Consider the following 27845-nt stretch of genomic DNA (forward strand, 5'->3'; position numbering starts at 1 on the left):
TACCATGACCACTTTGATCACCTTGCACTAAAATAGACCTTTTGTTTTTTTTGTTCTAATTGTGTTCTCTTATAAAACTTGTGTATAATTTATGTTTAATTTCCTTGTGAAAGCTGCTTATCTCATGCTATGTGCCTGTGATGCTGCTGCAAGTAAGTTTTTCATTGCACCTGTGCACACACGTAATCGTGCATATGACAATAAACTCGACTTTGACCTTCTCAAATATTTCTGAAAAGAGGATAAGCACGAAGAGTTACCTGTTGTGTCTGGCAATTGTGAGATCCCTCGTAGAGCCAAGGCCCAGGCCAGTCTGACCACAGCCTGAAGACCTGGCAGTTTCCAAGGATGGGAGTTCTGTAGCCTGCTGTGAATGGCAGTCACATACTGTTTTTCTGTCAGTAATGGCAGTTGATGAATCAGTTCTATTAACAGAAAATATTGTAAGTTTTTCAGAAGATAGGAAAGAAAATCTCTACTCGGCATGCAGTCAGATTCATTCATACACCTAGATCACCAGTATTGCATTGTGCTTAAACTTGTATTGGTAACTAAACACACTGATGTATCCATTTGTCACGCAAGAGGTTACAGAGGAGATATTCGAAGCAACTCAACCCAGAAAGATGACTCAGCCAACTCCATATAGGTTGACACATTTTCCACTGTTACGACAAATCATTGCAACCAATGAAATTTGTTCCATTTGCTCTTCCCCTCCTCATTCGGCGAAGTTAGAATGTCAGTCCACCTTGAGACAAGCAGCGACATGAATATCAGCAATCCTGGAAGCATCAGCTGGGCTTTGAACCATACCGTTCAACATAACTCAAGTTCAATATGAAGCTAAATGTCTGCAACCAGTCTTGTTCACTTCTGATGGTTCTACTGAAGTGTTCAAGATCTCAGTGTCAGGCACAACTCAGACTCCACATACTGAAACAAACTGGCAGATTATATTCCATGATTCCTAGCCGTCAGGTCCAGTTGACACATCAGTGTGCATCGTCGCTGAAAACTCAATCTACAAAATGACGAGTGAAGTAGAAATACTGCAGCCAATGCAAACTGTAACTTAGAAGGTCTTTAAACAGTTATAATTAATGAATATTGAGCTAAATACATTTCTCTCTAGGTTTAACTTGATGGTGGCTCTTATACACAGCAAAAAAAATCTAAACCTGCTTTTCCAAAATCACATTCCCAACCTGACGAGACAAATTTTTGCTTGTTTCCAAGGATAGTGGCTCAACAAAAGAGCCAAGCCACACAATTCAAATTCAAATCGTGGGTCTATTATTACAGGAACACAGTTATGCAATTATGCAATTCATTGAAGCCCCTACACCTGCTTCGAACTGTTCCATTGCTTCACACTGTTCAAATCAGAGAATCAGTCGATGCAACCTCAACTAAAGTTGTCAGAATTAATGATAGTATAATTTTACTTGGTAAGGATATCAAATAGAAATGTTCACAGTCACAATTTGTGAGAATGAGGGGTAAAGGCTCAGGTTCAACAACCCAACTAATATTTCCGATTTCTCAGTCCCTTGAACATGCTCAGATTTGACTTTGCAGTCAGAATGAAAATTAAAAAATAATTATATAAGAAACTTATACAATAAAGATTGAAAATTATTTACCTTCTTTATTGTGATAAATGTTAGCATCAACATGCACGTAGATATATAAACGTTAGTTTGATTTGCCTTACAGGGAAGGTAACATGTAAGAAATGAAGGAATAAAATGCAGGAAATAGTCATTTCAGGTTGATGACCTATCATTTGTCACCTGGCCTGCTTAGTGTTTCTGGAACTGCTTTCCCCATTTACTTTTAACATTTTGTAGTTTTCTACTTTCATACAAAACACATTCCACAAACTCTCCAAGAGAACTTCACAAAGAACTAAATCTCATAGCAAAAGAAATTGAGAAACTTTTTCTTTTCATTCTTCTGGGCACACAACTTTACCTAAGCAATCAGAACTAGTGAAGGTCACAAAGATATTCTGTGGCCCTCTCATTAAACAGCTTATATTGTTAAGATTTTAAAAGACTACAGCTAATAGTACTTCATTGTGAGCCTTACATGATAGCTTTCTTACCTTCTCGATCCTCAGTAACATTCTCTAAGAAGCTTATATCAAAGCAATAAAGCAGGGCCATGAGAAGAGCTAGGTTTACGTTATCCAAAGTGCCATCTGCCTCAGTCGTGACGCTCTCCATGTGGCAAATGATAAACAAGGTGTCATCTTTGCTCAGTGGTGTCTGACAGGCCCAGGCAAAGAGACATTCTGCAAGGGTCTGGCGGCTTTCCTTAATCAGATCCGAGACCTAGAAAACAGCACAGCAATTATTCAGATTGTGGCAGATGAGCATTACACCACTATTGATCAGCTCAGTAAATCCCCACCCACCCAAAGTCCTCTAAATCAAATGAAGTAACCAAATTAGCTTGAAAGTTTTAGAAGTTCCCTTAAATCTTCATGCCCAATACCAAGATATTCTTGGCACAAATTTGAAATACAAATTTGAGATACACAAGGCCAGTCCAGTGGGAAGGGGTTTAGTGGGTAATGACAGTTGCACCTGAAATGGCAGTTCAATACTTAGTTAGCACTGGTTTGATGCTTTCAATGAATTTTAGTTCCCCGATTAATTCAAGACGATAGGGTAGATGGTGTATTGCAAGGGCTTACAGAATACAAGATAAATGAGCAAAAAATGTTTGGAAATGGGAACTGTACTTAAGCATTCAATAACGGCAAACATTAAGCTTTAAAAGAGACAAACCAGGAAATCGCTACATAGTCTGGGCTTGGATGCAAGCAAACATATTATACAAAATACAGAAATGAGTGAAGCTATGGTAAGACCGATCAGGAACACTCAGAAGAGAATTAGAGGCACACCATGCTCAACACAAAATTACTTGAAGAAATCAAATTGATTAAAGGAAAAGCAATGCACCCGATAGACACCGTGATCAACCAGTTCCAAGTAGGGTTTCACACAACAGCTTCAGTACTCAAGATGCATGGTGGTGCAGAAAACAATGCTGCATGAATAGCAATGACTGGGCTTGGAAGGACAGAGATTTTTTTATTGATTGGCATGCTGTGAATGGCAATGCTTCCCAAAGCCATGTGTTGAGTGCCATTTGTGCCCCATTTACCCATTTAAGTCAAATTAAATAAAAATTTGTTGGTGACATCATAATAGAAAGCTTGAAAAACGCTAAGGAAGCCAAAGTACTGCAGGAAAAATAGTTCAACTGAAATTAATTTGACTTGAACTAATAAATGCCAAGGGTGTAAACACCAAGCTCTGACAAAGTGAAAGGGTGGATGGGAACATCTATGAAAGTGCAATTGACGTATGGGTTTTATAAGCAAATGTAAATGTAACAACGTTTGTGCACGTCATCAATTAGGCAGAAGATGGGCTCTAAAACATTAACTAGTATTTCTCCTGTTTGATCTGCCAAGAGCTCCAGAATTCCATTTATGGTTCAGATTTCGTATGTTTTATTACTGTTGCTCCACTAATAAATCCAAAATCAAGACAACAAAATCTGTCCAACACAATTTTTCTCTCCAACTACTCTTAAAAATCCACACAATTCTGAAGAACTAGTAAATATCTGCTTAACATTATCTGCTCCAAGTAGATCAGTCTCAGCTTCTCTCATCGCTCCACATCACTCAAATCCTTCAACTGTTCGGTGAATTGTTTCTGTTGAAGCCTTCCTGTACTGCATACAATTCTCCCACCAGGGTTCAGCCAATCTTTTACAAAGACTTGGCCTAACTTTCCTTGTTTCTGCATCTACTTGCCTTTAAGGATGATGCTTTAAACACCTTTTAATCATTCAAGAAACATTTCATCCAAATCAATGGAAACCCCGTTGAACGTTTCCTCAAACAAATTACCCAACCCGCAAATGAACTGAGCTTCCAGTCTTACCGCCCTGCGATGAACTGGATTGCCCAGGCCACGGGCAGCTTGCAATTTTTCAAACTCCTCGTTGAGGTTTATTTGATTGATCAAGCACAGCACTTTCTGAGTCAGCCCCTGCTCCATCAATTCGTCTGTAAACCGTGTTGTCATGGATACAAGCTCTGAACTGTAAAGAAAATTTTAGCTTGTAATTTCAGAAGCATTATGTTTTCATCTGCTGTTCAAAGAGTCACACTCACAGTCAGAGTTAATAGCAATACATTACCCAGCATCGAAATGTCATTCTTCCCTGCATAACAAAATTCCACCATGTAATGCTGACTTTGGACATTATAAACTATGCAGCATCTATCATCACTTTTGCTTCCTTGCCTTGAAAACTGCTGATTTGTGCTGGGAAGAATTCAGGGATGAATTCGGTAAATTTGGCCTCTTCATATGCAAGTAAACAGTGTGCGTATGTTATCAGACTGTTCAAGGGTGGAGGTACAAGGGGAAAAAAGATTAAATCAGAGACGTGTTATACCAATACTGACCAGCAAGCAATTTTCGTACAGTAATTGCCGAATCTCATTTGAAAGAAGATCCAAGGCTAACTTCTCCTCCCCTATCCAGGGTTTACTGAACAGTTAGTGACAGCAGTTAAGAATTCTGCTGCATTGGATCCACTGCAAAAGCTGGCATCAAGTTTACTCAGGGATTCAGAATGAAAAGCCAGAAAGAGACAGATCTGGATAGCAAATCCTTAACACTTCTTCGAACCTACTTAAGGTGAGCAGCAAACAAAACTTACCCAAGTTCCAGGGTCCAGGTTTTGCCTTGTCGTGATTGTATAAGGGAACGCAACGACAGTGCCATGCATCTTTTCCCATCCCAATATAACAGAATAGCCACCAAACCTCGGGTCATGCCAGGGAAACGAGGCAGCTGGTGCTCACCTGCAGACACAAATGTGGTCAGATTAGAGGTGCTTATTAGGCAACTGTAAATCAACAGGGACACACTTGACAAAGGACGGTCCACATTATACAGCAAATCCAAGAATGCTGCAAAGGAAGTGAGAAAAATATTGCAGGAGGATTTGAGGTCACCACCAAAGGAAATGGCTTTTTTGAGGATAAGGAACAACATAGAAATGAAAAGCAGTTCAAAAGTGACTGACATCTTGGATTATATGGGGAGGCTTTTACTGACAACCTGCCTTCCTGACATTAATATTGATTCTAGTACCTTGATTCAAGGTATGGCATATCGCTGTGGTACTCCAGCATTTGGACTTGTACTGGTTTTGATTTCTCAAAAACAACTCTATCCCTAGAGCTCTTTGCTGCTCCTATCTAGCAAGAGAACGGGTACAACCTGCACTTGAAGCACAAATGGAGAGAGGAAATTGGTATGCAAGAGTCGCAGATACATTTATACCACGACTTCCATAACAAGTTGGTGCCTTGTGAATAGCGGCCTTCTGGATTCTGCCAGATATACTCATACTCTAGGAATCAACTGGGAAAACACAAAAGAAGCTTATGAGTCCACAGACACCACAAGTCTTTGACAACTCCCAGTAAAAACCAAAATGATTATTAGGGAAGGAATTCAACGTTGCAGTTCATAAATTCTGATCACGCGATGTAGACGGATTGATCCAGAATACAGAACATGATGGGAGATTCAAACCACAGTTCCACTCAACTCCAAGACTGAGTCTTACGTTTTGCTGTTTTCTCAACAGAGACCCAATTCATCGGGACTACATTATTTATATAGGTTCGTGGTCATTGATCCCATTTGCATGGAGCCTACAGGGTCCTGCGTTACTTGCTTTCAATTTTAAAACTCAAATCTATGCTTGTGATAAGGGATGTCTGTCACATTTGCCAGCAGTCTTCTTACTGAAGGTAGACAGTGGCAACCAGCATCGCGCACTCCCAGAAGAGTGCCAGCCAAAATATATTCATCATTTTCAACATCAACATCATGAGGCACTAAATAAACTGCTAATTTGGTGCCAGCTTTCACCAGCAAAAAACGTATTTTGACATTGAAAGCTGGGCTTTCCGTGAGCTGAAAGGCCCATTTTAGCAACCAATCACTTGGACAATGAGTATATTCATTTCTGGTTAAAACTTCACCACATCCTATTCCAACTTGTAAATCTGTCTGAAGGCACAAATGAATCAGGAAGAATTAAGCATATACAATGTACTACAGAATATAAATATTTCTGATCACTTGTGTCAGTCAATGAACCAAATTTCTTTACTCACTATAAATATGAGCTTCAGTGGAACAACGGCCAACTTAATGTTGAGACAGATTTGAGAGCTAGCTGCTAAATTAGGTAAAATGAGACCCCAATTTACTTGTACCTTCCTGGGAAGTTGGTGAGGTGGGGAAAAAAGTGTGCGGAGGAAATCGGTGGGTTGCTTACTTGATGAACATTACACCACAGTACAGGACCTTCGGCACATGATGTTGTGTCGACATTTTATCCTGTTCTAAGATCTATTTAACCCTTCCTTCCCACAGAGCCCTCCATTTTTCTATCATCGATGTGCCTATCTAAGGGTCTCATAAATTAACTTGATGTATCTGCCTCCTCGACCTCTGCCAGCAGTGCGTTCCACACACCCACCACTCCCTGTGTAAAAAAACTTACCCCTGGCATCCCCCTTATCTCTTCCTCCAATCACCTTAAAATTATGTCCCCTCATGTTAGCCACTTTCACCCTGGGAAAAAGTCTCTGACTGTCCACTCAATCTATGCCTCTTATCATCTTATACACCTCTATCAAGTCACCTCTCATCCTCCTCCTCTCCAAAGAGAAAAGGCCTTGCTCGCTCAACCTATCCTCATCAGACTGGAAGTGAGAAAGACTCCCAGGACCACAACACGGATGTTTTTTCATTGCCAACAGGCAGATGATACAATGATTATTGTTCTATCTGCTGCTCGAGGATGGGTTCAACATGGTTTAAGGATCTTGCTGCTGACAAATTGTAAGCTTTGCATTATGCTTACTGATCAATTTCACTGAATGGACACAAAAAAATTCTGAGGTACATCTCATTCAATTGCAAATTGTTAATGCTAGTAAATTCAGGGAAAGAATTTGTGGTCTTTAGAGCAACGAGTAAGAGAGAGAAAAAAAAAGATAAATCTTAGCTTTTCTTAGCTCGAATAGCCTGGCCATTTGCTGAAAGAGGGAAGGTTGAAAGAGGCAGAAATGGCTCAATGGTACCATTCTGGCTTTCAAGATAGAAGATTGTGGGTTCAGGTGCCACCCTGTAACAAGAACAAAAAAAGGCTGACACTCAACTGCAGTAATGAAGAATTCTGTATGATTGGAGATCCCGTCTTCAATCAAATATTTAAGAATGTGTTAAGATAGTATGTGTACAACTTTTGAAGAACAAAATTTAAAAGCAATTATGACCACTATTGCATATAGAAATGAAAAGATAAGTATTCAATGATGAACTTCATCTGCATTACGGCCAGCAGTACTTGAGTTGAGAAAAAGCATTAAACCAGCAGCGGTGACGGTACTTTTGCACAAGCCCATAATCACAACAGCAACCCCTGCCGTGCTCTCACATTCAATCTGAATTTAAAATTTAATCAGAGCTTTCTTACATCTCGGCCTCATAATGCACAATTTAATGTTGTATTTAGTAATGGTATAATATGAGATGCAACTATGTAGTATCATGAGGTTAAGATGTATGAAAGGTATGCACGAAAAATGTTTGATTTATTAAGGCAGTGATCATCCCTTAGACCTAACTTGTCAGACATGGGAAGTTAACTGTTTATCTTTCCACAAATGCTGTCTGATCTGCTGAGTATTTCCAGCATTTTCAATTTTTCCTCATGTCAGTTTAGTTTATTTCTGTGAATCACTTTTATTCTGTCTCCTCCTTCTTCATCCTCCACCAATGGAAACAGCCTCAACCTACCCTATTAATAGCCTTTGTAACTTTAAATCTCTCTCTCAGATTTCCTTCCAACCTTATGTTCCAATGAGAACAATCCCAGCCTCTCAAGTCTATCACCTTAACCAAAATCACCCATCCCTGGAATAATTTTAGTCGATCTTTTCCGTACCACGTCTAGACCCTTCACATTGTTCTTAAAGTGCAAAGACCAGAAATGGACACAATACTCGAGTTGTGGAAGAACTGTGTTTTACAAAGGTTCACTGTGACTTCCTTGCTCCTGAACTCCATGTTTGCATTTGAGAAGGTCAGAACCTCCTTACGTCTTTTTTTATATCTACGTTCTCAACCTGCCCTCCCACCGTCATGCAAATAAAGCACCACATATGTTCACTTGAGAATCATGCCCTATTGATTACATTCCCCCTCCTTATTCTTCCTCCTAAAATGTAACATCTCACATTTCTCAGCATTAAATTTCAACTGCCATCAATCTACCCAATCCACCAGCCTCCCTTTACGTCCTTGAAGTCTGGTGCTACCTTCCTCACAGTTTCTCGTTCAAGTTTTAAGCTATTTCAAAGTTGGCACTGCGAGCTGCACAGCCAAGCTTAGTCATTAATATACATTAATAAAAGCAATAGCCCCAGTATTAAGCCCAGAGGAACTCTGCCTGGGTTCTAGAAACCAAATGGCCAGATGAATCTGATGACTCTCAAAGGACAGCTTAAACGGCAACCACGTTGGCCAACTTCACACATCAGATGACGATGTAATGGACGTCACTTTCAATGATAAATATTCCTGGGTTCAGTGGGTAGACACTGGACCAAATATTGCTGAACAAATGACAAGACTTAAGAGTACGCACCGGCCAGCAGCAGTTCCACTGCAGCAAGCTCCCCAATGTTAAGCAGATCGCTCAAAATGAAAGCCTCGCTGATCAGCTGTTCCGGAAGCAGCCTGGTCCCCTGCTGACCTTGGATGACAATCCCCTCAACGCTGGCTTTCTTCACTTTCTCTCTATGTTGTACATTTTTTGCCTGAGCAAAAATAAAAAGCACATTAAATTCATCTTCAAGGAGACCCCACACCAGAGCAGGAAACACTCAACGAGAGGTCTAATTTTATTTCTCCACAGTGACTGCTTGATAAATTTTCCTCATTTACACCAATCTGAGTGAACATTATTAGCAGGCATTGACAGGCTAACAAAAGCTAGTAACTTATAGTTTAATAAAATTGGCTTATCTAGTTATGATGGTGAGCCATACAGACCTGGAAGGACAGTGTTCTCTGCCCAAAATCATAGGCTGATATCAAATCCAGACAACATCTATAAGGCCGTACTGCCCATTGCATTTAAAACGTGGCTGAAATAAACCATTTCTTGGTGAGTAGGGAACTCTGTGGCTGACATTATGCTCGCATTCCACACTTTTCCCATCTTCAAAAGGAAATTGCATTTCATCTTTTGCTCCCTACAGCTTAGTTTGTTTCAAGAGACATGGTCATTTTAGTCCAGACTTTCAAAATTCCCATTTTCTTTCCATAGCCAATACCTCAATTATTGATCAGTGTGTCTTCATGGGCTGAAAGTATTTAATGAGTGAACACAAAAGAACTCACTGGATTCTTGAAAAGGGAGATGAAGTCTGGTTTATGCTTTTTGAGAGTAAGATCCAACAGATGAACGGCTTCTGGCTGATGTCTCCAGATCACACTCTCCACCGTCTGCCAGATATCTTTGTATGGGCCCCACAAACTGGCCACTGCAACACACAGAAGGCAAGATATCAGGAGGGTGAAGAACACAGAAATTACTTTGCGCAAACTTATTTCAGAAAGTACATGAAATAAAGGTGGAGGTGGGCTAAATTGGGCTTCATTATTTGAAAATAAACTGCGTGGATATTGTATGCATTAAACTGAAAGGTACTGGGGCTACAAAAAGAGAGCACCTTCTACTTTAACTGTGTATGAGAGCTTGACATGAGTTGCATCCAATAAAACTCAATAGGTTTTGCTTATTTAAGGCACCATTTTGGAAGAAAACGGAGAACAGCAAAACATTTTTAAAATGTGAATAATGTTAGTATCCAGGGAGATTTGAATCTAGTTTGCAGTAATCACAAGATGTCAAAAAGCATACAGCAAGCAATAAGAAAGATAAATGGAACATTAGCCTTTATCGCTTGGTATAAGAGCTAGGAAGTCTTGGTGAAATCATATCTTAAATACTGTCAGTTTTACCCGAGAAAGGTTATACTTGCCCAAGAGAGAATGCAAGCTTCATGAGATTGACTCCAGTGATAAAATAAAATAAATTGAATCAAATAGAATGAGCCCAGCTTCTGAAGTGTAGATGATCACATCAAAACATGAGATTCTTTGAAAGACTGGAAAGGTGCATGCTTAAAAGCATCTTCCAGATTGACTCAGGAATTAAGGGCATTGTTTTAAAATAAGGAATTACATTTCAAAACTGAAATGAGGACATGTTATTTCATTTCAAGGGGCTGTGGAAACAAAATCATTGTATTCAAGATTTACGATATAGCACAACATATTACAGCACAAGAACAGGCACTTCGGCCCACCATGTCTGCCCCAACCATGTAGCCCATCTAAACTAATGGCAGCTGCCTGAATGTGGTCCATGTCCCTCTATCACCCCCCACCCCCTTGTTCACATATCTGCCTCTTAAATGTTATTATCGTACCTACTTCTACCATCTCCCATAGCAGCACTTTCCAGGCGCCAACCACTCTGTGTAAAAAAAAAACTTGCCTTGTAAATCTCTTTAAACTTTTCACCTCTCACAAATCTGTGCTCTCCAGTATTTGACATTTCCACCCTGGGAAAAAAACACTGTCAACCCTATCTATGCTCCATAATTTTAAATATTTTTATCAGGTCACCCCTCAGCTCCAAAAACAAAACAATCCAAGTTTGTCCAACCTCTCTTTAGAGCTAATACACTCCAGTGCAAGCAATATCCTCATGAACTTCGTGTGCACCCTCTCCAAAGCCTCCACAGTCTTCTTTCAGAACATACTATACACCAAATGTGACCTAACCAAATATCCACACAGCTGCAACACGACTTCCCAACTTTTATAGTCAATGCCCTGACCGGTGAAGTCAAGCACACCGTATGCCTTCTTCATCACCCTGCCTGCTTCTGTTGCCACTGTCAGGGAGCTATGATCACAAGATCCATCTGTTCATCAATGCTCTTAAGGTCCTGCCATTTACTCTTACATTTCATCTTCCAAAACACATCACCTCACACTTATCCAGATTAATATGCACCTGCCATTTCTCTGTCCAAATTTCTAATTGGTCTATATCCTGCTGTATCCTTAGACAACCTTCCTAAACATTCATACCACCACCAAATCATTTTGTGTTGTCTGCAAACTTACTGATCAGACCACCTACATTTTCATTCAGATCATTTGTAAATACTGCAAACATCAGAGGTCCCAGCACTGATTGCTGTGAAACACCACAGGTCACAGAACTCCTGTCAGAAAAACACCCCACCCTCTATAACTAAATCAATTTTCGATCCAATTTTCAATTCACCATGGATCCCTCGTGACTTAACCTTCTGGATCATCCTACCAACGTGGGACCTTGTCGAATGCTGTACTCAAGTCCATGAAGACAACATCCACTCAAATCAAATTTGTGAGGCAGGACCTCCCCTGCACAAAGCCATGCTGACTGTCCCTAACAAATCCATGCTTCTCCAAATGTGAGCAAATCCAACCCCTAAGAAACTTCTCCAATAATTTCCTCCCACTGATGCAAAGCCCAGCATTTCCTAGTTTTTCCCTGTTGCCCTTCTTTAATAAAGGAGCATTGGTCATTCTCCAGTCTTCTAGCATCTCGCCTGTTGCTAAAGAGGATAAAAAGATCTGTCAATCTCCTCCCTCGCTTCACCCAGTATCCTGGGATAGATCCCATCAGGGCCGGGGGACCTACCCACCTTAATAAGGTATGTTCCATTCATCCGAGCTACATTTAATACAAAGATCAAAGAACTCCAGGAATAAATGAATATGTAGCACTGAAAAGGAGTTATATAGAACTTCAGCCATATTTTAATTAAGTGGCAGAGAAAACTCAAAGGAACGCATCGATGTACCCTGCTCTTCTTGATGAACTGGTGAAATGCTTCAGATATTTCTAATATTAATAAGGTGCAAAATAAATAAAAGCTTTGTTGAATAAATCAAATGCCAATTTTATCTTTTATGATATTCGCACTACTTTCATTGTTTTTGAGATGGGCCTCACTAAAAGAACCATTTAAAAAGATCGACTGATAATGATCAGTTTATAATTGGTGTTACAAAAATAACATTGAGCCGAGGGAAGAAAGGCAACAATCTTATTTGAGAAGGTACTTAAGCGCAACATATGAAATTGATATCATGTTTAGCAAATTTCTGTACAACATAAACCTGACACCTGATACAGGCCTTGTGCTTCTGATAGCTGCTTTTAAACGTAGCCCAGATGAAAGGAACATCCCTCCATTTGTTAATCAGAGATTGCAAATTTTTGTACGACAGGACAAACGGTTCCCAATTCAGTAAAAATTGCAAATTTCACTCAGAAGCTTTGGGATACCATGGAATAGAAAAATAAAAAAATAGATTAGCAGGTTATTTCCTACGGTTGATCCTGGATCAATTTCTTGACTATGGAGAGGTAAGTTTCACACAACAGATCTGGCTAACGTGCAAGTTGAGTGTGCAGGTAACTGACGGAAGCGGCCAAATTGAAGCAGTCACATTTCTCAACTTGGGGACAAAAAGAAGTGATATTTAAATAGTTTATTCTGCATGTTTGGGAAATTGCTGCCTGATCTTTGTAGGAACAACCATTTTGTTAGCTCATGTGTCAGAGATATCTGTGTCAGATGAGCTTACATGTAGGAATTGCAAGAAAACAAATCTGTCACTCTTCCTGTTTTCTCCAAATTTTAAGTACGTTCATCCAAACCACATAGTAGTAGCAGTTAGTGAGTAGCTGGTGTGTTCCATCTCACAGACTCACAAGCCTGTTGAATATATTTTGGATAGAGATTTATTCATTTATGGCAGCACAGCTGTCGGTGAGATTCAACTGCATTGTTTTAGCATGATCTATTTAATTAAGAGCTGCATTAATTTTGATTAAAGATTGCAATGTCAAATTACACCGTCATATTCCTACACAGGAAAGGGCACAAAAGACGTACATGTATAATATCTGACCTCCTGCAGAATTGTCTATGTTAAAATTAAATATATTGCTCAGATAACACAGGGTTAGAGGAAGCTCACAGAGACATAACCAATTCTAATGAAGGACGATGCCTGAAATGTCAACACTTTGCATTCTTTACAGATGCTGTGTACGTTGCCGTTTCCAGTATTGGCTTACGCACATACACGATTTGCCACATTGTAATTACAAATGTCTGACAGATGAAAGGTCATAGACAAAAATTGTTAAAACCCACAGATGCCTTGACATCCTCAACATTGTGTGTTTAGGGCAGGCAAACACCACCTCTTCACAATCAAGGCACCACTTATGTACAGAGTTTCAACTGTAAATGAAACAAACCCAATGTAGAGAGATTATAGATTTATAATTGAAGAGTGCAGATTGTGCAGAGATCAGCCCCACAACACTCAGGTTGATAGTTGTATTTCAACAATGTAAGAGTTGAATTACAAATGATAAATTCTTATCAGAAAAATATTTCCTTGCACCACACTTAAAAGACATAGTGGTAAATATACTGTGGAGGTTTGTCTCCAGGGTAGTATGTTCTGAGTTTGACTCTATTCATCACCCCTGCATCCTGCACGCAGCTCCCCTTCTCTCCTGACATCTCTCATGTCCTTAATTCTACCTTTCCCTGTGTTGATCTCATGTGATCACTCCCCATCCACGATAACTATTTTTTCCCACTATACATCTCTTCCAGTCCTGTCTGCCCGCAACGATCACCTCTCCCTCCTCTCTCCATCCCAAGCACACTTCGCCTTCCTCTTCTCTATCCCCGTCACTTCGTTACGACCTCTTCTATCGTTTTCATTCGAGCCACCCAGTCTCGATTCCTGCTTCTCCCAGCCCACCACCCCCATTTCTTTCATTTCATCCTCACGTGCTCCCTGTGCCTCACCGACTCCAGCCTCCTACCTGGCTACACCCACAGTCCCTCTCTGAATCACTCACCATCCTCCCTGCCTCCCTCCATCCAAATACCACTTTTCATTGCATTTTCTCCTCCACACCCCAAATCTGTCCTTCCCAAACGCCACACTCTGGCCCCTCCCCAAATCCTTTCACCACACACACTGTGACCTCCACTCTCATTATTCTTCCCTCCTCTTCTGGCTTCCCTACGATTTCTGAACTTACCCACTCCCTCAAATCACATTAACCCTTCTCCGTTTATTCATACCCTCCTCCGTTTATTCATACCCTCCTCTCACTGCAGTTCCAACACACTCATCTCCTCCATCTGTTACCACAGCATCCCACGCCCCTCTCTTATTCTATTTCTCATCACCCTGTGGCTCACTGTCTTGCCCTAATTTTCCTTTCACATTTGCCCCAACCCTGTGGTACAACACAGCTCCTCCCTTGTCCCTAACCCTGCCCACCTCCCTCCCCTTCCACAGCCACGCCACCAATGGCACTTCAACTCCTGCTAGTTTCCTCTGCACTTTAACCTGTCCTCCTCCTCAATCTCTCCACTGCCACCCTCCTGGTCAACCTATTTCCCCCCAGAACTTTCCCCATCCTCAAACACTACAGAAACCCATACACCCTCCCCTTCCTTCCTCCCCTGATCTTGAACTCCTCAGACCCCATCCCGGCTCCATCTTCCTGTGCTCATTCCTCGTTTCCCACCATCCCACATCCCCATCTTACTCCTCCCGCTGTTTACTGATCCTCCCCATCGTATACCAACAATCTCGCTGTTTTCCCACCAACCATAACTTACCCATTCACCCAGACCTTCTCCCCCGACCACTTCCATTCCATCCTATTACCCCCACCTTCCCCAAATAATCACTGTTCATCCCATCACCTGCTCCTCCTCCATGGCTCCCCCTGACCCCCCCTCCTCCTCTGATCCCCTCCAGCCACCACCACCTCTGCTCCCGGCTTCTCCTCCTCCTCCGCCCCCGACCCCTCCTCCTCAGCTGCTGCCCCCGACTCTTCCACCTCCTCCGCTCCCCCGACCTCCTCCTCCTCTGACTACTCCTCCTCTTCCTCCATCCCCTCCTCCTCCGACTCCCCCTCTCCCCAACCTCCTCCACCGACTTCCCCTCCTCCTCCACCCCGCCCCCAACTCCTCCTCCTCTGCTCACCCAAGCTTCTCCTGCTCATCCACCCCACCCGCCCTCTCCTTCCCCCAGTCTCTCCTCTCCCCCACCCCCTTTCTCCTCCCCACCCACTCTCTCCCCTCCCCCACCCCCCTCCACTCTCCTCTCCCCTCCCTATCCCCCTCCACTCTCCTCTCCCCCACCCACCCTCCCCAACCTGCTCTCTCCCCTCCCCCACCCCCCGCTCTCTCTCCCCCACCCTGCTCTCTCCTCCACCCACCTTGCTCTCTCCCCACACCTTGATCTCCCCCCTACCCCCCACACCTTGCTTTCCCCCCTACCCCCTGCTCTCCCCCCACCCCCCAACACCTTGCTCTCCCCCCTACCCCCCACACTTTACTCTCCCCCACCCCCACACCTTGCTCTCCCCTCCCCCCCACCTTGCTCTCCCCTCCCCCCACCTTGCTCTCCCCCTACCCCCCCACCTTGCTCTCCCCCTACCCCCCCACCTTCCTCTTCCTCTCCCCCCTACCCCCCCACCTTCCTCTTCCTCTCCCCCCCACCTTCCTCTTCCTCTCCCCCCCTATCCCCCCACCTTCCTCTTCCTCTCCCCCCTACCCCCCCCACCTTCCTCTCCCCCCCACCCTCCTCTCCCCCCCACCCCCCCCACCTTCCTCTCCCCCCCACCCCCCCACCTTCCTCTCCCCCCCACCCCCCCCACCTTCCTCTCTCCCCCTACCCCCCCACCTTCCTCTCTCCCCCTACCCCCCCACCTTCCTCTCCCCCCCACCCCCCCCACCTTCCTCTCCCCCCACCCCCCCCCCACCTTCCTCTCTCCCCCTACCCCCCCCACCTTCCTCTCCCCCCCACCCCCCCCACCTTCCTCTCCCCCCTACCCCCCGACCTTCCTCTCCCCCTACCCCCGACCTTCCTCTCCCCCTACCCCCCCCGACCTTCCTCTCCCCCCCTACCCCCCCACCTTCCTCTCCCCCCCTACCCCCCCCCCTTCCTCTCCCCCCCTACCCCCCCACCTTCCTCTCCCCCCTACCCTCCTCTCCCCCCCTACCTTCCTCTCCCCCCTACCCTCCTCTCCCCCCCTACCCCCCGACCTTCCTCTCCCCCCCTACCCTCCTCTCCCCCCCTACCTTCCTCTCCCCCCTACCCCCCGACCTTCCTCTCCCCCCTACCCTCCTCTCCCCCCTACCCCCCGACCTTCCTCTCCCCCCCACCCTCCTCTCCCCCCTAATCCCCGACCTTCCTCTCCCCCCTACCCCCCGACCTTCCTCTCCCCCCTACCCCCCGACCTTCCTCTCCCCCCTACCCCCCCACCCCCCCCACCTTGCTCTCCTCTCCCCACTAAACGGCCGGACTCCCCCCGCCTGTGCCGAGCCCAGCCCCTGATCCCAGGGTATCACGGTCGGGTGATTCATTTGGGCGCGGTTGAATGTCTGCTGAAGGCAGCCAGCTGGAGTGAAGGGGGCCGGGGCCGGGGCCAGGGACGGGGACGGGGCCGGGGCCGGGGCCGGGGCCGGGGCCGGGGACAGGGACGGGGACGGGGCCGGGGCCGGGGACGGGGACGGGGACGGGGGCCCGGCCCCAGCGCCGCCCGCCCGCCATCACCGACCTGAATTTACCGCCATGGCCGCGGCCGCCATCTTGCAGAGGAACCGGAAGCGAAAACGCCGGCCCGGCGCGGCCAAAACACGCCGCCGCCTCAGCTCCGAGCGGTCAGGCGGCGCCCCGGGCCCGGCGCCGGCACCGGCACCGTCGCCTTCTCCCCTCACGCCCGCCCATCAACCGTCCGGCCGTTGACCAAACGCGGCCGACGGGCGAGAGACCAGCCGGCAGCCGCGTGAAACCCCCCCCCCCGGCGGTTCGAACTACAATTCCCGGCATGCCTGGCGCCAGGAACCGGAAGTCGCTGGGGCCACCGCATGGAAGACTACATTCCCCGGCATGCCTTGCCCTGGACCGGACCCGGCCCTGCCCACGTGATTCACACCTTTGCCCACTGCCCTTGATCCTGTCCTGCAGCAACTTGACATGTTGCACTCTTGTCAAAACAAAACATATTTATTAAACTTCAGAGAAGATCTGATGAAGCGTTAGTTTTTAATTTGAACAAGCACATGAGAAGTCAATGCAGGAGCTGGTCATTTGAACCTCAGACATTGAGAGCCATCCATATGGCTCCTGGAGTTTGCTCGGCCCCTCCACTGGTTCCCCAACTCATCTCCAGATCCTCTGCCTGGCCAAAATCCTGTTAACTGCAGCCTCAAATATATGGCTGTATTCTTACAGCCCGATGGGTAGGGAGCTGAAATATTTCCAGTCCCGTGAGTCAAGGCACGTCTCTGGTCTGTCTCGCGCCATGACCAGACCTGCACGTCCTGATCTCCAGCCCAATGAGGCAGTCTTCCATCCCGTCAATTCCCTTGATTCTTCAATGTGATGTCTCTAATTTATCTAAACCCAATGAATGCAGGGCAATCTTGCTCATTCATAACACAGCACCCTTGTCACTGGAATCAAACTGGTGAATCCCCACAGTACCACTTAGGTTTAAAAAACAAAATGGCACAAACTACTCCAAATATGGTCTCACCAAAGTACAAAAGTACCACACTACGAATTTATTCTGCTATTCCTGTATTAAAGGCATCACTTTTGGTGCCAGTTTTTCCCTTTTAATTATCTATGGTTAACTTTTGCTGTTTTCTCTACAGGCACATCCAACATGGAGTTTCTATCCATTCAGTGAATATTCTATTTTGCTGCTCTACCTCCCAAATCTCATATAAAACTTTTTCCCATATTATACTCCAACGGTTACTTGTTGTCCTTTCAATTCACCCACCTATGTCCTCTTACAGATACTTCACACCTTACTCACAACTCACTTCTCCACCTGAGTTTTTGGCTTCAGAAAACCTGGATATCTTACATTCATCTTTAAGTGAAAATCACTGAGATCGTATGTGGTGCACCACTGGTAAAAGCCTGTCAATTTGAAAGTGACCTAATAGTTTCCTGTGTGTGTGTGTGTGTGTGTGTGTGTGTGTGTGTGTGTGTGTGTGTGTGTGTGTGTGTGTGTGTGTGTGTGTGTGTGTGTGTGTGCGCGCGCGTGCACACGCACGTGTGAGAGAGAGAGAGAGAGAAATGTATTGGCACTCAAGTTTGTATGAGGTTCTGATTCTAGAGAGGGTGCAGTAAAGTATCTCAAGGGTGTTGCCAGAACTAGAGGTTTTGAGTTAAAAGGACAGGCTGGAAAAGTTGGGACTGTTTTCCCTGGAGCAGAGGAGCTTGAGGGGTGACCTTTATAGGGGTATGCAAAATCATGAGGGGCACAGGTAAGGTGGATGGTCACTGTGTTTTTCCCAGGGTCGGGGAGTCTAAAACTAGAGGGCATAGGTTTAAGCTGAGAAGGGAAAGATATAAAGGGGATGTGAAGGGCAAGTTTTTTCCACAGAGAGGGAGGTGGGTATATGGAACGAACTTCCCCAGTAGGTGGTAGAGGCAGGTGCAATAACAAAATTTAAAAGACATTTGGAAAAGTATATGGATAGGAAAGGTTTGGAAGGATATCTCAGCTGTTTCTTGATATCATGTGGCATTGACTGATGACTGTCTTTTATGATGGTGATAATCTCAGGTGGAAGCCAAGATGGATCATTCACTCAGCACATTTGGCTGAAAATGTTTGCAAACGTGTTATCAACCCTCACATGCTGGACCCAGCCATCGATGACAATGGGGATGTTCTTGGAACTTCCTGTTAGCTGTTTAATTGTCCACCACCCATCACAACTTGATGTGGCTAGTCCGAAGAGCTCTGATCCGATCCCTTGGTTCTGTGATTGTCCATTGCAAGTTGCTTTTAACTTTTGGGGATGCATGTCCTGCGTTGCAGCTTCAGCTGGTTGACACTTCATATTTAGAATCAGAATCAGATTTATTATGACGTGAAATTTGCTGTTTTGCGGCAGCAGTACAGTGCAAAGACATAAAAATCTATAAACTACAAAAATAAACAAACAGTGCAAAAGAAAGGAATATTGAGGTTGTGTTCATGGATCATTCAGGAATCTGATGGTGGAAAGAAGAAGCTGTTCCTGAATCAATGAATTTGGGTCTTCAGGCTCCCATATCTTCCCCCCTCCCCCAATGGTGGTAACGAGAAGAGGGCATGCCCGGATGGTGAGGGTCCTTAATGATAGATGCCGCCTTCTTGAGGCTCCGCCTCTTGAAGATGTCCTCGACGGTGGGGAGGGTTGTTTCTGTGATGGAGCTGGCTGAGTCTACAACCCTCTGCTGCCTCTTGCAATCCTGGAGGCTGTGATGCAACCAGTTGGGATGCTCTACACCGTACATCTGTAGAAATTTGTAAGTGTCTGGTGACATACCAAACCTCCCCAAATTCCTCATGAGGTAGAGCCACTGCCGTGCCTCCTCCGGGTTGGACCCAGGATCGACCCTCTGAGATGATCTGGGGTGCCAGGTGCCGCTTTTCCACCCACCTTATGCCCTTCTCATCCTCTGACTTGACAGGAATAGTTGAGTGAAGGGACAGTTGAGTGAAGGGACACCCGGGCCAGGAGGTTCCAGGTGAAGGCGGGACGTTCTCCCAGACTCCAGGATACTTGTGAAAGCCCTCACCCCATGCATCTTCTACCTGAGCTGCCTGAGCAGGTCCAGAGTGTCTGCCTTCCATCCCCTTGGCTTTTAATTTATCCCCTTAACTCCTTCAATCCCTGCCTTGCTTTTCCCTCTCGGTTCCCCCACCCCCCACCCCACACACACACACCCAGCCCCACCCTGACACACACCCCACCCCCACACCCCCCCCCCACACACACCCCCCACCCCCCCCCACACACACACACACCCCATCCCCCCACACACACACACACACCTCCCCACACATCCCCCACACACAGAAACACCCCCACCACACCCCCACCCCCCACACACACACCCCCACCCCCCACACAGCCCACCCCCCACCCACACACCCACACCCCCCACACACACACCCCACACGCACACACACCCCCACACGCACACACACCCCCACCTACCCCACACACGCACACACCCCCACACACACGTAAACACACCCCCACACACACGCACACACACACCCACCTCACACACACACACCCCCACCACACAGCCCACCCCCCCCCCACACACACACCCACACCCCCCCACACACACACACCCACACTCCCCCACAGGCACACACACCCCCACGCACACGCACCCCACACACACGCACAACCCCACACATCCCCCCCACACACACACACCCCCCACACACACACACCCCCCACACACACACCCCCCCCACACACACACACCCCCCACACAAACTACACACACACACACCTAACCCCACACACGCACACACACCCCACACACGCACACACACCCCACACACACATCCTCACATACACCCCCCACACACACACATCCTCACATACACCCCCCACACACACACACCCCCACGCACCCCCCACACACACCTACCCCACACACACACCTACCCCACACACCCCCACACACACACCCACACCACACACACACACCCCTCCACACACCCACATCCCCCCCCACCCCCACACCACCCACACCCCCACACCACACACACACCCCTCCACACACCCACATCCCCCCCCACACACCCACATCCCCCCACACCACACACACACACTCCTCCACACACCCACATCCCCCCACACACACACCCCACACACACACACACACCCCCACCCCACACCCCCCCCCCACACCACACACCCCCCACACCACACACCCCCCCCACCACACACACCCCCCCACACCACACACACCCCCACCACACACCCCCACACCACCCCCACCCCCCCCCCCCCACACCACACCCCCACCACACCCCCCCACACCACCACACACCCCACACCACACCCCCCCACACCACACCCCCCCACACCACACCCCCCCACACCACACACCCCCCACCACACCCCCCCCACACCACACCACCCCCACCACACCCCCCCCACACCACACATACCCCACACACACACCCCACACCCCACACCCCTTCCCCACACACCCACCCCGCACCCCACACCTCACACACACCCCACACCACACACCCCCACACCACACCCCCCACACCACACCCCCCCACCACACCCCCCCACACCACACACCCCCACCACACACCCCCACACCACACCCCCCACACCACACACCCCCATCCCCCCACACCCCCACACCACACACACCCCCACACCACACACCCCCACCACACACCCCCCACACCACACACACCCCCACACCACACACCCCCACACCACACCCCCCACACCACACACCCCCACCACACCCCCCCCACACCACACACACCCCCACCACACACCCCCACACCACACACACCCCCACCACACACCCCCACACCACACCCCCCCACACCACACACACCCCCACACCACACACCCCCACACCACACCCCCCCCCACACCACACACACCCCCACACCACACACCCCACACCACACACACCCCCACCACACACCCCCACACCACACCCCCCCACACCACACACACCCCCACACCACACACCCCCACACCACACACCCCCACACCACACACCCCCACACCACACCCCCCCCACACCACACACACCCCCACACCACACACACCCCCACACCACACCCCCCCACACCACACCCCCCCCACACCACACACCCCACACCACACACACCCCCACCACACACCCCCACACCACACCCCCCCACACCACACACACCCCCACACCACACACCCCCACACCACACACCCCCACACCACACCCCCCACACCACACACCCACACCACACACCCCCCCACACCACACACACCCCCACACCACACACCCCCACACCACACACCCCCACACCACACCCCCCCCACACCACACACACCCCCACACCACACACCCCCCACACCACACACCCCCACACCACACACCCCCACACCACACCCCCCCCACACCACACACACCCCCACACCACACCCCCCCACACCACACACCCCCCCACACCCCCCCACACCACACACACCCCCACCACACACCCCCACACCACACCCCCCACACCACACACCCCCACCACACCCCCCCCACACCACACACACCCCCACCACACACCCCCACACCACACCCCCCACACCACACACCCCCATCCCCCCCCACACCCCCACACCCCCACACCACCCACACGTATCTTTCAAACGGCGGAGCAGCGCCCGCCCCGGAGCCCTCTGGGAACTGTAGGCCTCACCCCCCTCCCCCTCGGCCGGAGCGGGTGGAAGCTGCGGGGGCGGGCGGACTACAGCTCCCGGCAGGCGTTGCGCGGCCGCCCGCGGGGGGGAGGGGGGAGCCGAGGGAGAAGGGTAACGGTTGCAGGTACGGCGCCGGGCGCATGCGCGGCCGCCCGGGTGCGCAGACTCAGTGAGGGATTCCGAGGGTGAGGGGAGAGAAATGGTGGCTGGCGTGTGAGGGAGCGCAGCGCTGTGAGGCGACGGAGAGCGGCCGAGCTGTAGCTGCCTGTGAAGCATCGCCTGCAGGGAGCCGGTCCCGGGAAATAAACCCCCCCCCTCAGCGCCAGCACAAGGACACGGAAGGAAGAGGCCGGCCAAGCGCTTCTCCCCGGGGTGAGTCTGTGAGAGGGAGCGGGGCTGAGAGTTGCGGGGAGCCTGGCAGCCGGTCACTGCCAGCCGGAGGCTTCAGCCGCGGCGCCAGGCCGCGCCGGCGCCGGGTACCGGGCAACGGGCACCGCCGGCGTCCAGACACACAGCCGGCCCCGGGGGAGGGCCGGCACCGGGAAAGGCCCGTCCTTCCCTCGCCTTCCACCCCCCCCCCCCCCTCCAATATTAATGCAATTGTTCCCAGAGTAGGTGAGGAGGGGGAGGGATCACTGTTCCATCTCTACTCTCGCATCCGACCGGGCACAGGGTTACTCTTCCCTCCGTCTCCCAGTCTCTTTTTTTTTGAAGGAAAAAAAAACCCAAAAGTAGGATATTGTGTGATGCAACATGTTATTTTTTTAAAGAAAACATGCAAGTTCATTCATCCGCTTTGAAGCTGGGCCGCGTCTTCATGCAATATCGGGAAGTTCTAAGTTGTGTTGTATTTTAATGTACAAACACGTAACCGAGAAGAGAGCGCTAACGTATTCTGAGATTGTGCTTTATTACTAACAGCTGAATTTCATGGATTTAGTATTGTGAGAGTTTACAAGGAGTAGCAATGAAGAGGCTTGCTGTATTGAGATACTTCTATAGTCCAGAAATGTTTGCATTTGGTAGGAAGCTGGTACTCTTCACTGTTATGGTTCTTGGGCCATGTTTGGTCTGATAATCAAAAGTTAACTGGTTTATCCGTGTTTGAAATTTAAAGTGTAAAATTAATTGCTAACTTACAAAAACATTCAAACTAAAATGCTTCAATGAAATGTAATTGTGAGGGAAAGTGAACAGTGGTCTATTGAAAATGTGGAATAGAATATCCTTGGTCATAGAAATTTTTAATAATTTGTACACTTAAATAGGAGGAAAAATATTATAGGCTTGTATTAAACCTCACTTGGATGAGAGACTGGCCTTGCATGACAGCCTGGCTGTCAGAGTAATGGATATCAAGCTCAGCTTTGGAGAGAAAAATGTTCTGGCATATGCTGCTGTAAAACCATTTATTTTTTTACCCATCTTGGGTTGCCCTGATTGGCTGGCTTGATTGGGAGCACCATCATTAACAAGCTTGCGGCCAGTCTTCTGTAGGAAATAGTCACTCACTAAAACTTGAACACTTCCTATTTAATGCAGTTCTATAGCAGTTAGCAGACTTGCAGTTAAGACAATAAATTCTTTTATGGTGCTGTTTATACTTTTTAAGTCATCTGTGTGAAAGATTAATGTAAAGACATAGCTAATTGATGTTGTGGGACAGAACATTTAATCAGGATGGCTTTTGTACAAATCTAGTGCTGTGAAGATCAGGAGAATTTTTCCTTTGTGATGTGAATTATTTTCTGTGCTTGTTCAGTTTTGAAAAGATGTGTTCAGTGAGAGTCTTTCTTGTTTTTTTTTCTCTTCACCAAAGCATTTGTTCTTTGCTGTCATGGTGCTTCATCCAAAGTGATCATCATTCATACAAGCCTTGGTGGTGAGCGACTAGTGGCATATTGATACCTCTACCTGGGGTTGCTTGTGTCAATTTTGACATGAGGCAAACTCAGTCCAAGGATTCGCCCTGGAGTGGCTTCATATGATTGCTTATCAGGTGAATTTGCTGAACCTATGCATTAGTTCAGTTCAAAAGGATGTAAACTATATAAAGTAAAAACAAAGTGTTGAAAATACAGAATAGGTTAGACAGCACCTGTAGAAAGAACTGAAGTAGTAGTTCTGAAAAATGACCTCTATCAAATATTAACTATACAGCTAGCCACACCACACGAATTTTGTGCCATTCTTGTTTGATATATCATTAGATGAGTGATGCCTTTTATTGAGGTGGCTGTTGATTAGATTGGTCAACAGACATTGGCAATCACTGTTAATGTAGGCTGCGTTATTATTTTAATAAAAACTGGATATGCACTGTTGCTCTCCAGATGAATTGATCAACTACACTATTTGTTTTACAAATATGAAGACCATTGAGTCTAGGTAATTATTACTTATTATTGCTGAATTTGTGCGATTTTATCCATATGAAACAATGGCCCTTGATACTGTTCTGCGGATGGTGGGAACTATCTAGAATTTCCGAGTCACTGACATGCTGGCAAAAGTGCATTTAAAGATTGTTATTCAGGCCATCATTGATCTTGGCTAATACACTTCTGTGGCTACCTATCCTGCTGAGCACAAACTTGCAGAAAGTAAGTTTGCGAATACCTATCCAAGTGCAGGTTCATGCCTTTCATATTCAGCCCTGAGCTGAATTGGTGATGGGGGTCAGTCACTACTTGCAAGTATTGAAAATCTGTTTATTTTCAGTATGCCTTTTGGACAGGGCCATTTAAAACAAAATGCAATCATTGTGTTAAAGAAGCTGTTTGCAATCATTGTGTTAAAGAAGCTGTTAATGTGATAAACATTTGCAAACTTTGTAAGAGGTTATGCTAGATTTCTGTGTGGAAACAGTGATTCATTTAACCAGGGCTGAAGCAATCTCAACTCACTTCTTCGCCAGCCAGTTTTTAGATTGAAATTTAGTTGCTTAGCCATGATATTTAATTCCCGAGCTTCACTACCCATCCTTCCTAACTGGCTTCATTTGAAGAAAGTGCATCTGCAGTAATGCTGCTGCACCCACTATTTCTTTGCTCCTTTTACCCACCTCCCCTCCCCCCCCACATACCCCAATGTGTGCGCACACTTCATTCTAAGTCTTTGTTTGAGTTCTAATTTCTCCATGTTACAACATGATTTCATGATTGTTATTGTGCCATTGAGCAGCACAGGGTGACACTTTTAAGATGACTAAGGAGCAGACTCAACTGCATAAGTCACTTGAATGGTTACCCTCATTTATTGCTCTGTTCCCATTTAAGAGATTATAGATTGATTACAACAATAAAGCTTTTTGTCCCAACTTGTATTTCTAACTCAACACAACAGGATTCAGACCTAAGATGTCCTAGTCAGTGTAGTTAGCTACTTTGTAAGATTTGTACTCCAGAATAGCTTCTCTGCTTGTGAAGAAATCTGACAGTGTGTGAACAGGGCCCCTTGCCTTAATAGGAGCTAATCTGGAGGAAGATGCTGGTAAAGGTCGTACATGAAATAATTTTAGTTTCTCTTACTCCATCCGTCTGCATTGAAAACTAATCTGGAAAAGCAAATACAATTACCAAGTTGCAAAGGAAATGGGACAAAAAAAAAGCAGAGATGGGTTCATTTTTTGTTTCGCATATTTGAAGCATTCTCATTGGGGTCAAAAGCTGGGGGTGGGGGGGGCTGACAAGAAAATGAGGAAAACCTTTTCACTTAAGGGGGTGGTAGCATCCTGGAACTCTGCCTGAAATCATTGTACTTGTGCACTTTGAGTCCTGATCTGCAATGCTGCAGAATTACTGCAAGAAGATGGATTTTGTTGTTTTTTCTGTTGGATGGAAATGATGTTGAATGGTTGTCTTCCATATCACAAAGTTTGTTTCTAATATTTAACTGGATGTTAATAGATATGGGAAAACAAAATAAATGCAACGCTCTTAAGAAAGGAGGGTGAAAAAAATAAGGAACCATAAAGAGCCACATGGCAAAAAATGTTGGAGTTAAGGAAGCAGCAACACAGTGGTTAGAAAGTCTTCCTTTGATTAGGTGCAGTTATGGTTTTATGGAAGGAAAATCGTCTAACCAATTTATCAGCTTTCTTGTGACTATGCAATTGACAGGGTTGATGAAGGGGTGAACCTGTGGATGTAGGTGGTTTGCTTACTATACAAGATAAGGGCTCATTGAATTTAAATTGTTACATTAGCATGGATAGAAAATTGGTTACCTGATAGAAAATAAAGTTGAGATCAATGGGTCACTTTAAGGTTGCAATTATTGGGATGTGCCTTTGATCAGTGCTGAGACCTTGACCATTTAGTCTATTTATGACTTGGGTAATGTCGTCCTATGTAATGAGTTCATCTGTTGATGCTGCGAAATGGGTGGTAAAGTAAGTTAAGCAAAGGGTGTAGTATCTACAAAGGGATATAAAAATGTTGATTGGGCAAATAAATGCCAGATTGAGGATAATGTGAGGATATGTTATTCATTTTTCTAAGATGAACGTAAAAGTAGGAAGTACTTAAATGTAATATTATAAAATTAAAACATAAATGGAAGTTGCATAGGCCTTCTGGCTCTTCATGTGTTCTTTGGTATTTAATAAGACTATGGTAGGTCTGTTACCTCAGTACTTTAATTTCAATCCCATATCTATTGATCCTGTGTTATCTAAAAATTAGAAAACTTCAAATTTGCTAACCTATGTGAAAAAATTTCTTGGCTCGGTCCTGACCGGTCTATCTTTATTGTTTACTCTAATTACATGTTAACTTTCAGTGATTTGTTCCCAGGGGAAAACAAGACCCTTTAACATTGCCTTTCTCACTTTTCATTCCAAAAAAATTAGCTTCCATTTCTCCTACCAAAGTAGATGACGTCCAATTTTTTTTGACATCCTCCACCTTGCACTTTGACTCAGCCCATCTATCCTGTGAAGTTCCTTGACATCCCCATCTACACCTGCAACCCAGTTTCATCTCATCAGCAAACCTGGGATATATTACGCAGTACTCTCAAATAGATTGTAAACATCTGGAGATCCAGCACTAATCCCTGTGGCATCCACGAGTCATAGCTTCTCAATCTAAAAATGACCCATTTATTCTCAGTATATTGTCTGTTAAGCAATCACCCATCCATGCCAATATATTGCCTCCAACACTGTACCCTCCAATTCTGTTTAATCTTTTGTGACACCTTATCAAAGGCATTCTCTTACCTATTCTGCTGGCTACAAAAAATGATAGAGATTTGTCAAATGTGATTTCCTTTTGACTGCCAA

At 46.3% G+C, this 27845-nt stretch overlaps 2 protein-coding genes across 14 annotated transcripts in view; one reads left to right on the forward strand and one right to left on the reverse strand.

Moving 5' to 3' along the window:
• The window catches only part of nup205 (nucleoporin 205), a 99844-nt gene extending 82744 nt beyond the window's left edge, over positions 1–17100 (reverse strand). The window contains exons 1-7 of the mRNA XM_052030533.1: positions 16876–17100; positions 9534–9676; positions 8776–8947; positions 4759–4903; positions 3972–4131; positions 2111–2339; positions 261–425 (exon numbers count right to left, since the gene is read on the reverse strand). Coding sequence (XP_051886493.1) covers positions 261–425; positions 2111–2339; positions 3972–4131; positions 4759–4903; positions 8776–8947; positions 9534–9676; positions 16876–16906 — 1045 coding nt within the window. The 5' untranslated portion in view covers positions 16907–17100. The remainder of the gene's footprint in view (positions 1–260; positions 426–2110; positions 2340–3971; positions 4132–4758; positions 4904–8775; positions 8948–9533; positions 9677–16875) is intronic.
• A 5592-nt stretch (positions 17101–22692) lies between these two features.
• LOC127578538 (CCR4-NOT transcription complex subunit 4-like) overlaps positions 22693–27845 on the forward strand; it is a 122225-nt gene continuing 117072 nt past the window's right edge. For 10 of the 13 annotated variants that reach the window (XM_052030680.1, XM_052030686.1, XM_052030687.1 and 7 more), the window contains exon 1: positions 22724–22930. The gene's annotated coding sequence lies outside the window, so the exon portion shown is untranslated. Of the gene's footprint in view, positions 22931–27845 lie in introns of all 13 variants that reach the window. The other 3 variants (XM_052030684.1, XM_052030689.1, XM_052030682.1) reach the window with 1 other exon arrangement.

This window comes from Pristis pectinata, chromosome 15 (assembly GCF_009764475.1).
Source record: "Pristis pectinata isolate sPriPec2 chromosome 15, sPriPec2.1.pri, whole genome shotgun sequence".
Lineage (NCBI taxonomy): Eukaryota > Metazoa > Chordata > Chondrichthyes > Rhinopristiformes > Pristidae > Pristis > Pristis pectinata.